The sequence below is a fragment of the Copadichromis virginalis genome, linkage group LG18 (assembly GCF_057382275.1).
Source record: "Copadichromis virginalis isolate Kocher_CV1m ecotype Utaka linkage group LG18, C_Virginalis_male_GT1.1, whole genome shotgun sequence".
Classification (NCBI taxonomy): Eukaryota; Metazoa; Chordata; class Actinopteri; order Cichliformes; family Cichlidae; genus Copadichromis; species Copadichromis virginalis.
The window spans coordinates 22,764,829-22,780,421 of record NC_140635.1 but is presented as its reverse complement, the minus strand read 5'-3'; the positions used below and the strand labels follow the sequence as shown (position 1 = coordinate 22,780,421).

General features: G+C 40.9%; 1 protein-coding gene across 3 annotated transcripts in view; it reads left to right on the top strand.

Annotated features, from left to right (window-relative positions):
* The window catches only part of LOC146687841 (neurocan core protein-like), a 108,161-nt gene that overhangs the window by 78,226 nt on the left and 14,342 nt on the right, over positions 1 to 15,593 (top strand). For all 3 annotated transcript variants that reach the window (XM_085438474.1, XM_085438473.1, XM_085438472.1), the window contains 10 exons: positions 1,482 to 1,685; positions 2,747 to 2,929; positions 3,565 to 3,739; positions 4,166 to 4,293; positions 5,773 to 6,057; positions 6,558 to 6,701; positions 6,847 to 6,936; positions 7,032 to 7,189; positions 7,266 to 7,428; positions 12,147 to 13,514. In XM_085438474.1, the coding sequence (XP_085294600.1) occupies positions 1,482 to 1,685; positions 2,747 to 2,929; positions 3,565 to 3,739; positions 4,166 to 4,293; positions 5,773 to 6,057; positions 6,558 to 6,701; positions 6,847 to 6,936; positions 7,032 to 7,189; positions 7,266 to 7,428; positions 12,147 to 13,514 (2,898 nt within the window). The remainder of the gene's footprint in view (positions 1 to 1,481; positions 1,686 to 2,746; positions 2,930 to 3,564; positions 3,740 to 4,165; positions 4,294 to 5,772; positions 6,058 to 6,557; positions 6,702 to 6,846; positions 6,937 to 7,031; positions 7,190 to 7,265; positions 7,429 to 12,146; positions 13,515 to 15,593) is intronic.

Genomic DNA, 15,593 nt, shown 5'->3' with positions numbered 1-15,593 from the left:
AGATTGTAGGAAATAGTCATATCTGTACAGGTGTTGTCATGGTTACATTAAACCTGTATGTCATGGCAACCAGACTGAGTTAGTTGCTGATATCAATCTGCAGAACTCAATATTTTGTGCACAGAAAGTGGCATTGAAAACAACTAATGCCATATCGTGTTAGTCAGTTTGGTTTATAAATTTCAATACAGCCTAAACTTCCTGTGTACGTGCAACCTTTTATGCATATAATGACCAAAATCAACCAGAAGACATCATTCATGTATGTACAGTAGTGTGCAAAAGTCTTGAGCCAACCATCATCTCTTTTTATTTTGCTGGGAACATGGGAAATAGATGGAGTGGTTTATTGAAACATGTGCAGACATACATGGAAATACAGTATATGAGGCAAAAACAGAGTTTCCGCAATTCTAATGAGCATCAAAGTCAATAATTGGTAAGAACACCTTTATTCTTCAGCACAGCCTGAACTCTCTTAGACAGCTTTCTGTTAATTTCATTGTTGGCAAAGATTTATACCAAAATGTTCAAATATGGATTCTCTCCACAAAACCTCTCCCCCAACTTCCTCTGTAGGTGACCAAAAATTCAAATCACTCCATAAGACCTGCTGACCTGTTGCTAATTTTTCAGAACATGGCACATGGCATTTGACATTCCTCAGCCTTCTCTCTTTGTTTCCCTTAATTAAGAATGGCTTCTTGACAGCCAGCCTTCCACTGAGACCATTTCTGATGAGCCTTCAGTGAACAGTAGATGGATCAGATGCATTTCTCAGGTTCTGTGTCAGGTCTTTGCTGGACTTTTTCCTAGGACATGAGTTTGAGGTGCTATTCATCTGCTTTAGATAGAGTTTTAGGTCTGTTACTTCTTTTGTCCTGCACTTGTTCATTTCCCCCCAATTTTTCGGACACACTGTACAGAATGCTGAGATTTGCCACGTTTTAGCTAAACAGCTCTTTGTGAACCACTTTGTTGGTTCTATTTTATTTCTGCCACGCTTTGTTATGGCTGACATTTTTCATAGATTCAGCTAAATAAATTTGAACAAATTATGTGTTTTCATGACAGGCTGCTAGTAGCAAAACATCTTAAGATACAATTTAAAACAACAAGACTGTTTCCTCCCCTGAGTTAGGTTCCTTTTTATGCTTCAATGGGTCATAGGAAATGTTAAATGGCTTAATAAACATGGTCTTTGTATACTGAACTGAAAATGAGTGAAAAAGCAGATAATGTTCAAATAAAAACTCAGAAAGACTATCTATCTATCTATCTATCTATCTATCTATCTATCTATCTATCTATCTATCTATCTATCTATCTATCTATCTATCTATCTATCTATCTATCTATCTATCTATCTATCTATCTATCTATATATAGATATATACTTTCCATTGTTTTAATTTCTTCTAAGCTAAATTTCCTTGAACGCATTGCATAATCATGTTTGTTCTCTTGTTCATCCTCTCCAGGTGCAACCTCCTCCATTGTGAACATGCGTAGGATCACTCATCCTACAGTGCAACAAATGTTGGCAGGCAAAGCCACTCTGCCTTGTGTCTTCACCCTCCAGACCAGCACCTCCACTGGCCCTCCTCACCTCCTGTGGACTCGTACTAGGCTAGCAGGGGGAGGACAAGGTGCTCCTTCGGAGCAGACTGTGCTTTCTGCTAAAGGTAAAACAACAACCTAATGTTCCTGTTTCACTGAGTCAGCAGTATTCTGACTTTATTCAGTCAGAATACCCAGTGAGACTTAAAGCTACACTAATCAATAGTTTTGTATCAACAACAGATCAAATGTGTATGTGTGAGGTGTTGTTCACAGATATTAGCTGACTCAGCTGGCCAGGCTGCAGTATTTATAGAATTTATCTTAAGGCCACAAAAGAAAAGAGGGGAAAAGATCTTAACAAGTTGATGGTAACAGCTCCTGGAATAAAAGTGAAATAAACCTGCGCTTCTAAATGTCCAATCTGCCTGAGCAGTGCTGATTAAATCCATCCACAGGGTACTATACAGCAGACAACTTAACACTTTATCGGGCACAGCTGCCAGCTGTTTTCAGTCTCTTACAACGCACTGTAGAAAATTGCTAGCACATAGCATAAAGCATTCAGCAGCAAAAAAGTCACATTTACCTCAGAAATGAACAGAGATCAGGTGGAGAAAGAAATATAGCACAAAATGAATGCTAATGTTGTTCTGTATGTGTTTGATATGCAAACGTGAAACTGTTTGCTAACATGTTGTGCAGTTTATAATTTGGAGACTCACGGGGTTAACTAAATGCTGCAACGCTCAACAAGAAGTACGCAAATACTAGGAGGGAGGCAAAGACTACATTTGCCCAGGGCAGAACAGGGGCACAGGTGCTTACAGGCAGGAAATAAACAAAGGCAGGAAGTGGAGGACCTGAAATTAGAGACATAAATCCCAAACAGGAAGCAGAGAAATCAAGGACAAAACATACTTCCTTTAAGATCGTGGATCTGTCTAAATGTCAGATCTCTGCAGCAAACAGTGACTTTCTCAAACAACTGGTGAGAAAAGACTAAAAACCAAAAACCATGTCAGGGGGGGTAACTGTTCTAACTTTGTTGGACAGTTAGGTGTTAGTGGGTCACCCCATTGCTGGTAGCAAAGGCTTTTAGATCCATATACGCAAACATGTAGCAAAGTTTATTTTCTACCTCTAAAATCTCTTTAATGATGAAACCTCTCTTTCTGTGCCCAAGGCGATGTAATCAAGGTGAATAAGGCTTTCAGTGGTCGCATCATGCTGCCAGGATACGCTGCCAACCCTCTGAATGCTACCATGGAGATCTCCAGCCTCCGTACCAACGACTCAGGCACTTACCACTGTCAGGTTGTCATGGGCAACGACTATGAGAAGGACACTGTTCCCCTGGTGGTGTCCGGTAAGTGCAGCAGCCGCCGACGAGAGATTTCTGTGTGTGGAAAGTTTAGGGCCCCAAAGGAAACATATAGGTTAAGCACAAGTGATGCACAGAGGGTGAAGTGCATTAACTCGAAGGGCTTTAAAATTCCTCTTCCAGCCTAATTGATTTTATTGCAGCCAAGCCTTGTTGTGCTAATGTAAAACAGATAATGGAAGCTTTTAAAACAGAAGCACCTCATCCCCCAAACCACTTTTTTTTGCTTTTTTATTTAATTAAGCATTAATAACATTGATTCACTCTATCGATATTATAATGACTGCTTTAATTAATGTAGCGTCATGCTTTCTGTGCTTGTTTTGTTTTTGTTATCTGGTTTTCCGCTTGAATAATTTTGTTATTCATTTAATTAAAGTGTTTGCACTGAATACCAATACCGGTTTCTCTCGCTCTCTCTTTTTTTTTCTTTTTCTGTGTGCTCATGTGTGAAATTTCAGCCAAAACTAGAGTATCTTTGCTTGATCTGTTTGTGGCCCCTAATAACATGTTCGCTGATTACATTCCCCTGATGTATTGATTCTGACTGTGTTGGTATATCTGTCAAATTAAAAGGAATTAAAACAGTTTGCCACCTGTCTCTGGGTCTGTCTGTGTAGGTGTGGTGTTTCACTACCAGTCTCCCAGCGCTCGTTACGCCCTCTCGTTTAGTGACGCCCAGCGAGCCTGTCAGGAAAACTCGGCTCAGATCGCCACTCCGGCCCAGCTGTGGGCAGCGTACCATGACAACTTCGCCAGCTGTTCTGCTGGCTGGTTGGATGATCAGACTGTTCGGTGAGGAGACAATCAATAAGTTCTCTTCTCTTGCTCGCTGCTTGCACTTTCTGCAACACTGTGGCGCTTTGAAGGACTGAAACTAATGACTATCCTGTTTGCTTCCTCTCTTCTTGGATCATTTGCTTTCTCTATTAATATTCCTCAGTTCTTTTTGCTGCTTCATCTACTTTAAGATCGTGTTCTTTTCTGTGTTTTGCCGTTTCTTTGCTATTAATTTTATTCTAATTTATTCTAATCCCTTACCCTTTAAAAGAGAATGCAAATAAGAATTTATTCTTTACTGATATTTAAAGTCTTAATGAAAAGAAACACTTTGATATGTGATCTAACACATTTGTCACGCAGTAAAACGTTCAAGTTATTATTATTTTGAAACAAAAGCAAAAAGTTACTTACATCACTCCCAAATGGTTGTCTCCACAGATATGCTGTCCAGGTTCCAGAGCTTGGCTGCTACGGACATAAGGAGTACTCTGCTGGAGTGAGGAATTATGGGAAGAGGGACCCAAAAGAGCTGTTTGATGTGTACTGTTTTGCAAAAGAATTGGATGGTACACAAACACACACTCACATTCATGCACACAAAAACACACACACAAGAGAAGATATAAAACAGCATCAAGAGCTCTCACAGCTTTTGGCTGGTTTGCATCATATTCTGCTACAACATTAAAGGGATAAGTCAGGACTTTTTTTAAGTGTTCTTATTGTTCTCACTAAATCAAGTGAAAAGACACAGACCAAACCCACATGTACACATGTGAAAGAAAGTCAGCAATCTAAAATAACAATAAAAAAAACACCATTAAAGTTCATGCGCTACAAAATCATGGCTCCCTATTTTTTATTATTTGCATTTTTTTATATAAAAATATTCACATTTTCAATACTTTCAGTAGGAATTTTGGCCTTTAAGCCACGCGTGCTGCAGAAACTAAAAAAACCCCAAAAAACTTAAAAAGATTTTACAGGTCTACAAAGAGTCCTGTGAAAAACTAAATACTGCCCTCAAACTAATAAAAAAATAAATAAAAATTAAACAAAAAAACCCACACACACATATATATTTTACTGTGCATGTGCCAGTCTTCCTTATCCACTTTTTTCTCCTCCACCTCCTCTGTAAGATATATTCAGTCTTGTGAAAAACGAAGTGCACCTTACTGTTTTCATGGGAATTAAAATGGTAAGGTACAGACAGGTGTAGCTAATCAAACCCACTTGATTGACTGATCTGGAGCAAGTGTATAAACGCAGAGGTTTTCTTCAGGTGTGTTATCACAATGCCTCTATCTTCTCAGGAGTGAAGGTCCCCGCAAATTCAGCCCAAGGTCAGACCGTGCAACACTCGGAGAAACTGCAAAAACCCAAGACTCATGTCTCAGAATCTGCAAGCCTCAGTTAGCATGTTAAGTGTTTGCGATAATACAATTAGAAAAAAGACTGAGCAACTGTGAACAAACCACATGACTTCTTGAACAATGTCTGTTGTACAGACGAGACCAAAGTGGAGATGTTTGGCCACAATGCACAAAATTCAAACGCAGCTTATTAGCTCAAACATCTCAAAAACAGGACCTGGACACCTGCAGTTACTGAGTTGAACATGAACTCATCTTTATACCAAAATATTTTAGACTAAAGTTGTGTCATGTGACAGTACAATGAGAAATTAAGAAAACAATCAAAGTTCAGACCTCAACTTCATTGAAATGCTCTGGTGGGACATCAAGAGAGCTGTGCATGAATGAATCCCTGCAAACCTCCATGAAACGAAGCAACATTTTGTGGATGAGTGGGCTGAAATTCCTCCATAATAATGTTAGAGACTGAAAAAGTCGTACAGATAATGTTATTGAGTTATTGCTGCTAACGGTGGTTCTACAAACTGTTAAATCATAGGGTGCACTTTACCACCAGCCTCATTATTTTACGTCGAGCACTATTATATAACATTATGTGGCATTTCAGTTATTTAACCTATTAGAAATTTGACAGGCACTGCTGTCTCTTTTGTTTCCCTGCTCCAGGCGAGGTGTTTCACTCCTCGGTCCCAGGCAGACTGTCACTTTCTTCTGCCTCCGACCGCTGTGTGTCCCTTGGGGGCCAGCTGGCCACAGTGGGGCAGCTGTACTTGGCCTGGAGGGCCGGCCTGGACAGCTGTGCCCCAGGCTGGTTGTCTGATGGCAGCGTCCGCTACCCAGTGACCTGGCCTCGTGCTGACTGTGGAGGGACAGAGCCAGGAGTCCGCACGGTCACGCCCAATGACACCGCTGACAACACTACAGCACTATATGATGCTTACTGCTACAGAGGTATGGTGGCCTAGGGGTCAAATGATGTTTCTTAATTAAGTATTAACACAGCAGAAAACATCAATACAGTGAATTTATAGTATGATAAGGTTATGTAACATAGAATATTGTTTTATTTCCCATACAGGAATTAATAATGACTACAGGCATGATTACATACACAGATGTGATTAACATATCACTCCCAAACAAAGCCTTGAGTGTTATTAATGCAGGAACAATGACAATAAATGTCACTGCCAATGTTGTAGCTATGGCAACACTTGTTTCTGATTCATATCTGAGAAACTGTTGGATTGACAGAAGCTGTGGGAGAGAAAGAGAGAGAGAGAGAGGGAAAAGACGGGGTATGCTTAAGTTTAATATCTGGATGCTCAGCTGTCAGTTTGGGCTTTTGTGCTGACTAATATCGTCAAAATTAAAACTCTGTAAAGCTTTTAGAGGCAAAAACCTTCAGTGAATGTCATACAAACAGCAAATCTCTTTGCCCTGTTTCTTAGGTAAAGTGAAGAACACAGGCTCCATCTCTCAGATCTACACCTCCCTGTGGAAGCCCTGGAGCTACCTCGCAGGCTCGAGCGATGCTGACTCTACAGGGACAGCTAGTCCCGACGTGACTTCACAACAAACCACCACAATCAGAGGTGTAACATTTATCTGCAGTAGGCACATGAACCAGTGACGCCAACCATCTGGTTAACCAGAAAATTTGCTCATCCAATCAGTCGATGTAGACAGTGAGAATTAATGTAACATAGAAGAATTAAAAGTGTATTTTTCTTTGCATAGAGTCACCAGATGACAGCGAGCTTTCACCTTCCAACTGGACGGGATTGGTTGACCTAGAAGAGGAGGACTCCTTTCACAGTGCTGATGCCTGTAAGTACAAATGCTAATATTGACTCCCATAAGAAAGAAAACTGGGTTTGATGGGCAAAGACAGCACAAATGAACATTCACATCATTGTCTCAAGCCTCAGACCCTTGGTCCTCAGAGTCCTCGACAACATATGTAACCCTCCAGTTAATCCCGGGACAGAACTCCTTTGACTGGGGAGCATCACTGGAGCCTGGACCCGACTCTGAGGAGTTTCTCCTGCCCCCAGTCCATCCAACTCCTCCTGAGAAGAAGGTTGGTTTTAAGACTCTGTTGGGACACTTTAAACACTGAAACAGGGACTTTGTAATAAAATCAACTTTAATTTTAGGTTATTTCCAAAATCGTCAAGTCCATTTGGAAACCTTGGAACTATCTGGTGGGGACTGAAGATGAGGAGGGAACCCAATCACCGAGAGGAGAGTCGGAGGAAGAGAAGATTGTGACGAAAAAGGTCGACGAGGGTTCACAGGAATCCAGTACAGCACCATCAGGTGAGTGGATGTGTCCTGTTTAAAACCAGTGAATTAAGATTAGCCAGTGAAGTGGGATTTACTACATTAAAATGCTTTTATTACTGAATGAACTCAAAATGTGTAAACAGACCTTGATGTATGTCTTACTTGGAGATTTCTATTATTCTGTATAGTTTAAGAATAACAGGACAAAGGGGACATGCTATAGCTCTAAAGGCTCTATATGGCATAAGTCTATTGCACAGGGTTGGATTTCTTCTCCTTGCACTCTCTCACAGCTTATTTGTCTACCCTCAATTGTCCTCCTATCATAATAAAGGCTAAAATGCCCCCAAATACTTCAAAAAACATAACAAGAGAAGAAAGAAAGGACACAAATACTCAAATTATAGACCTGAATGCACACATGGTCATTGAGTCTGTTGAGAAGACTAATTTGCGATCAGGTTTTCTATTGAATTTTACTATTACATTAAAAGTATATATTTTTTAGACAAATACAGATCAAAACTGTGAGAAATTGAGTATTTCAGATTCTAAATTTGGATCTAGCTGAGACAGGAGGAAGGCCATTTCTTAGGAGACACATTTTAGAACTGTGAGAAAATTGTCAAAATCTGATCAAAAGATGTTAAATCGAGCTCAGGTCTGTGTGGGAGAAATGGGAAGAGGAATAGGATGAAATAGGCCATAAGGAGACATCTTATTTGGATTTTTCCTTTTTTCTTCAGAACCGCAGCATCTGTGTTATGAAACACTGACAGGGCTTAATGCCAGTGTATATTTATGAGCATGTATTTGGAGCATATTTGTTCAGTAACTCGCACAGTGTGTGATGTTAGGGATGAGCAACTCAACAAGATGATGCATTAAGCTCCTGGAACAAAGTTTATTAAGAAACAGTGACATTGGGGGGAAGCAGACGCCTTTACTGAGGAGAGCAGAACTCCTGAAAGAAAAGCAAACTCTGAAGTCTGGAGAGAAATTAAAGTCACACTGACATACAGTAGCTCAGCTGCCACTCCCGCAGGACTGCTTTCAAGCTGTGATTGATACAAAGTGTGACAGCTGACGAGTTCTAGCTTTAAGCGGCGGCTTTCTTCACACTGGGATACAGTCTGTAGCAGAGGTTCTCAAACTTTCTGCGGTCAGTAGGGTCACTGAATTGTTTCTCATTTTTGTCACTGAGTTTTTCCTTTGGAAAAAAATGGCAATGGCAACATGTCATCATAACAATGAATCAACATTGCAACTGATCAATGATGCCATCTGAGCACTCAGGTATCATTAGCCAACAAGTTAGCTAATACTTTAAAAAACTGTCACTAGCAAACCAGCATGAGTAGCCTAAATTTGGCTAATAGTAAACCTCACTTGATAATGTATTTATTATATATTATAAGTTACTAAAGAAAATACTACACATGCAGACCATTTGTTCCAGAAGAGAGTTTTATCATGGAAAACATTATTATCATGATACAGGAACAGCACCTCTGTAGCACATCTATACATATGGACATTATTATACAAATAAATGTATTATACTTTTCAGCTAACTGAAAAAAAAAGCAAACTTACACTGTCTAAATTCAAAACAAAGGAAAAAATAGTCTAAACAGGAAAGAGAAAAGATGTAATGAACACAAACGCAAAAAGAAACACAGACCTTTAGTGTGCAGCTGAAAGAAAATAAGAAATAAGAATTTATTATTTTTTATACCTATGCTTGATTGGGTGACTCATTAGTGTTTCTTTAATGTTTGGTGGTTTTTCATTAGCTACAGAGTAACAAAGACAAGCAGACACTCACTTGTATTTGTGACCACTGTGCTGCTGTACTATACTCTGAACCATTTCCTGTGTGATGCTGCTCTATTAGCACATCTCCACCAGTGTATCAGTGGAACGGGGATTTGCACCTTAGACATGGGAACCAAGTTTGGTTGCGAATGTGAGCAGACAACAGAAAAGGAGTGAAATGGAAATCATCTTTTTCCATTTCCAACATGTCAGTGTTCAGCAGGTTCACAGGTCTGTGTGTGTGTGCACAGTGGATGAAAGTGGTTTTAAAACTGCAGCCATCTCTGTTCAGTGTGTGTTTAAACTATGTTGGAGTTACTGATTTAATTTTGAGGCTTTTTGTGCAGAGCTTTTCAGTTTGATTCTGTTTGGACTGACTGAATCTTTGTGTGTGCGGCGTCTATTTTAGCTAACAGCGACTGTTTTTGAGGTAATGACACAGGCATTTAAAGTTTAGCACTTAAATCTCTTAGTAACTTTCAGAGTTCAAGTCAATCTATTTTTGTTTCTTAGTTTCTAACATGTTATTGATAGAAATTATTTATTTTAGCCACATCAGAGAATTGTATAGCTTTCACACCAAAGTCTGCCTCGTTGCATTCGCTGCCTGATGCAGCAGTCAGGTATGTGTGGATGTTTTGATGTTAACGAGCAGCCTTCACTGAAGAGAGCTGTGGGATTCCAGAGTAAAATATACAGTGCACTGACAATACTACAGCGCAATGTTAATTATTTTTGCTTAATGTGGGTTGATTTTTATCCGTTGTGTTACATAAATGTTAAGCTGACTAAAGCTTCAAAGGTAGTGTGGTGGATATTTTATTAGCATTTTAAAAAATATATGTTTTATGAAGATTTCTTCATCTCCGTGGCATAGTTTTCACTAATGTGCAAAAGTCATGAGCTACCCTACATTTCTAGATATTTTGCTAGGAAAATGGGAAATAAGTGCAATGATTTAGTGAAACGTGTGCAAACATACATGGAAATACAATATGTAAGAAACAAAAACATAGTTTGCACAATTGAACTCTCTTAGACAAGCTTTCTTTCCTAAGAGACTACTCATTTCTTTAAGTAGTCTTCAGGAATAGTTCTCCAGGGTTCTTGAAGGACATTCAGAGCTCTTCTTTGGATGTAATCTGCCTTTTGTTCTGTTCTGTCAATCCTATACTTCTTCAGTAATGTTCAAGTCTGGGCTCTAGGGAGGCCAGTCCATGTCATGCCAATAGTCAATGTCACTGTCAATCAGACCCTTTCCAAAATCCGATGGTACTTTTCTGAATTCATAATTCCATTTATTTTGGCAAGGTCCCCAACACCACTGGCTGAAATGCAGCCCCAAAACATCACATAGCCTACACCGTGTTTTACAGATGGCTGCAGACACTCACTGCTGTACCTCTGTCCTCACCTCTTCTGTAAATATTGACAAAGATTTATATCAGAAATCTCAAATTTAGATTCATCACTCCATCAGGCCTGTGGTCACTGACTTCCAGTGCAGTTCTTGTGTAATTTGGCATACCTCATCCTTTCCTCCCTGTTTCCCTTCCTTAAGTACGGCTTCTTGACTGCCACCCTTCCACTGAGACCATTTCTGGTAAGGCTTTAATGAACAGTAGGTGGATCAACTGAAGGGCCAGATGCTTCTCTCGGGTTAAAAAGCTGAAAAACAAATGAAAAAGCAGCCAATGACCAAAGAAAAACTTTGAAAGAAAGCCCTGAGACTCTTGTTCAAAATCCCTGTTTGCACAGTACTGTCCAAAGTTTCCATAGTGGATTCATCTTAGATTTTGATTATAGTTGTTTATTTTTTTGAGTATTTTTGCCATGACGCAGAGGTAATGGGACCCAAATGAAGACTCAGAGGGGAGGTGGAAGTAAACTGAAAAGGAAACTTTTATTTCAGGCTGCCACAAAGCCTCCAAATCAAACATACATAGGAAAGACAAAAACAGAATATCACTACTGACAAGGAACACAAGGGGAGGAAAACTGCACGTAGGAAACAGACACTGAAACAAGAACTGAGGGGAAGATAACACTATTTATACACATGAGGGATTCAAGTGAAGTGGGCAGGGGATAAGAAATAAGTAATAAGAAAAAGCTGAAACTAATGACAATGAGACAAAGGAAGTACAACTAAACACAGTAACACAGGAGCAAATGAACTACCAAAATAAAACAGGAAGTAAATAATAACTGGAAAACGAAAAGACAGGAAGAGGCCAAAGGAAACACTGAGGAGAATGTTACCAACATTATTAGACTATAACCAAAACTGAAGATTCAAAACACGAGATAACCGTGACACCAAAGCCAAACAATAACACTGAAAACAGAAGACTCCTAATAACATCAGTAACCGCAAACGTCCAGAATATAACCCAAAAATCCCATAACAAAACCCACAGACCGTGACAAGTTCGATATTGTTCAGCACCAGTTCAGATATTTTTCCCTTACAAAAATCTTGGTTTATTCTCTTCATGATTATGTCTTGTTGACATTTAAAAGTCAAAAAGACACAAACACTGCTTAATATTCTGAAGCTTCACGCTAGACTCAGACAAATGAACTGCATCAAGTTTGAGTAATTCTACGCATACTTCATACTTTTCCATGTGACATCCAATGTTTGACAGATAGAGGCAAGCACTATTGAGGCTTCTTTTTTAATGGCTTCTCTCGGTCTCCTGCTAGATAGTGTTGTTAATATTGAAGTGTAGAGAGTGCAGCTACAGTTATGGAGGAAAACAGCTGATGTAAAGCTCACACAGCTTAGAAGTGTTTGTTTTATCACCCTTGGCAAAGCTGAGAGAATCCATAAGATGAATTTCACTTTGTAACTCCTTTCCCTGTCTGGAGTAATTGCACTGCTGACTTTTATTTTGCTTGTCTTTTTCTTTGCCTTATGCCCGGCACAGGTTTGCTTTCTTTGGGAACGCCATGGTTCAGCAGTCCCACAGGAGAGCGCACCACACCAGCGAGTGAAGATTCACCCACTCATCTGGCATCTACTTTGGCTGCCTCCAGTATATCTATGACTACAGAGAGCAACAAGAGCTGGGAGAACTCGGAGACACCTACGTCCATAACCTCCAGGCCTGCACCTGAAATCCCCTCTTCCAGCGGAGACGCCTGGATCCGTGTCGATGCCGAGACCACGACTCAGCCTGGAGACAAGAGGGGGGAGACGGTGACCTCCAGAGCCAGTGGGAGAGGACGAGGAAGAGGGAAGAAGAACAGAGGGGAGGATAGGAGCAGGGGAGAAGAGAAGGGGAGAGGAGAGGAGAGAGGGAAAGCAGAGGAGGAGGGGAGTGGAGAAATCACCGGGGCAGAAGCAAAAGGAGAAATACAGGTCTCACGCCGGCCAGTCGGAACAAGCAAGCCAAGAGAAAGATCCAGAGAAAGATCCAGAGAGAGAGGTCACAGGAGAGGACACTCTACGACTACCACAACCACAACTACAACTGACACGGCCTCAACCACAGCTGACACAACCACAACCATAGATGACACGACCACAACTACAGCTGACACGGCCTCAACCACAGCTGACACGACCACAACTACAGCTGACATGATCACAACTACAGCTGACATGATCACAACCATAGCTGACACAACCGCAGCCATAGCTGACATTAGCACAACCACCACCATCACCACTGACAGACCTCATGAGCCAATAGACATGACCACATCTGGTACAGAAAGTGACTTTCCTACTTCCAAATCCTCCCCTGCTTTACCACAAGCAGAAAAGTCATCCCTGTCAGTCTCAGATGCCCCATATCAGACACTATCTTCATCTCCATCTGCACCCCCATCCACCATGCCATCCATATCTTTCTTCAAGCCATCCCAATCTGAAGCTGAGTCTCATTTTCTCCCCTCATCTATCCCCTCTTCCTTCTCTCCAACTCTAACACCTTCCTCACCTCCACTCCATCCCCAAACCCCATCTTTTTCACCTTCAGTCCCTTCTAACGTCCCATCAGAGACTCAAACTGTTGGATTGGGAGACAAAGCTACGTCACCTCATTCAAAAAATCAGGAAAGCTCCACTGACGCCCTAACGCCACTTCACTTAGTCCCAGTGGAGAAGGTGGTGGTGAACGGCTCTCTGGATAACCCTCTGTCCTTGTCGGGACCCCCAGATGAGGAGGAGCCTGCCTGGTCTCATTCTGTGGGCTCAGGGGCCCTGTTACCCGTCACCATGGAGGAAGAAAGCAGCAGCACAGGAGGAGGAGGAGGAATCAACATCAGCACCACAGCGCTCAGTCCAACATGTAAGCATCTTATGTCTGTTTTCAGATATTTTGTTATGCCTTTGGTTGCCTTTACCTTTCGTGCTTGCTCATGTAACTTTTGCTAGTAATCCACAACTATTTTTCTTGTATGTAATTTAAAATTAAAAGAAGGAAAATCGGGCAAAGAAAACACAAACAGTCAGACAGACACATATTAATGAAAGTTATCTGGAAGGGAAAACAAAGGCAGGCTTTAAAAGGATGAATCCAACTTTCTGAGATAGCTGTTCATCACAGTTTATGTTCTCTTTCATCTTTGACCTTTTGTGCTCACCATTACAAGCACTTTTTGTGTTCGGTGACTTATTACTGAGGATGTTGGCAGTTTGCAAATGTCTTTTTTCCACCCACATAAAAAACCTCGTTAGGAAGCTCAAAGATTCGCTTTAGAAATGGGACCAGGAAGATCTGTTCTTTAAACCTGCCATGACCATAATCTGTATATAAAAGAAACACATAAATCACCCAATTGTCTGTGTACTTTTTGAAACCAGACGTAACAATCGAGCAGTGGTTCTGAGAACATCGTATGGTAGCAACTCAATCACAAGGTGGCCAACACCCCTAAGGCTCACCCTGCTTTATCATCTACTCTAATCTGTACCATGAAACTAGTGCTTTGAGTTGTCTTTATGATCATTCATTCACACTTTTTGGGGGCTTACGCTAACTCCTGAGGTAAATATGAGGCTCTTTAGCAGCTAAATCCTATTCTATGTTCACCAGCTGCTCGCTGTCTTCTTAAAAAGACGTGAAAAGTAGACGTGGACATTAGAAATCTTTTTTTATGGGTGTTGAAAGCAGCTGTCTGGAAATCCAAACAATGATGCTATGAGTATCGTTAAAGGTAATTTTTTTGTACGATAATCACCATGAATGGCATGCTTCATATTGCATTGTTGTAGTAAAGATCATATCTGCTTTAATGGAAGCTCCAACTGGCTGGGCAGCATAAGAAAGTTAAGTAATGCATTAATACTAATTAAATTGTCTTCAGGGTAATTTGCAAAGCAATATAATACACCGTCTATCCATTGAGAAATATAGAAGCGACTTCATCCTTCAAGTAAGTACACGCCTGTGTCATGTCCTGTTCCTTGGAGTAAAGTCTGAGGCTTGCCTTTGTAAGCTGTTGTCTCAGAGAAAACTGAAAAGTAAGACGTGAGTTGTTGGATTACAAAAAAAAGAGGGAATTATCTTTCAAGACTACCTTTTCATTACTTTCCCTCTGACCTTGCCTCTGGCTTATTTATTCAAAAGATGCGGTTTGTTTTTCCTGGCAACAGAAGATGAGCCCACCATGCACAACTCATGATTAAGTCCGCAGCGCAGTGAAGCTGCTGGCTGGCCACCTGGTTTACTTCTTATTTTGTGCTTGATAATGAGAGCGCACAGAGAAAGCGTCCTATCGCTGAGCATTTCAAACCCCCCTGGGCATCATGCTATCACACATTTCTATGGTGATTTATTTTTGCTCTGTGAAAGCTGCTCATGTCTGTGGCAGGCATGGCGAGGAGTCTGCGGATGGAAAACAGCTGTAAACTGTATTGACAAGAAGCCGAGGGCAACCATCTGGGCCGCTGGTGCGCAGTATGAGGGTTGATTGATTGAGTGAGAGACCCTAGAGTCATGCAGGCAGAAGGCCATAAACACACAGTTATATTTTTTTGCTATACAAACAGTAGAGTGGATGAAGTCACTCGCAGCAGATTGGACCTGAATAATAGCGTTCAGCTTCACACGTCTTTCTCGTGTACACACCTCTGCTTGGGCTCGGTCCCTTGTGTTTGGGTTTCATGCTGGTGGTCATTATTTGCTCTCCTGACTGGATCACAGAGCACTTCATCAGTCAGCTGAATCAATGAGACAGAGGAGGAAATAGCCTCAGGTTTGCTTTAAGGACCTTTAGTAAAAGCGCATTGTTCCTCAGAGGTGAACAAACACACATGTGGCTCCACATTCACTGCACAAACACGCACGTCGGATCTTTTTAGGCAGATTCTTATCTTTCTGTGGCATTTAAATTGCAGCCAGCTGTCTTGTTTCCACCTTTCTATT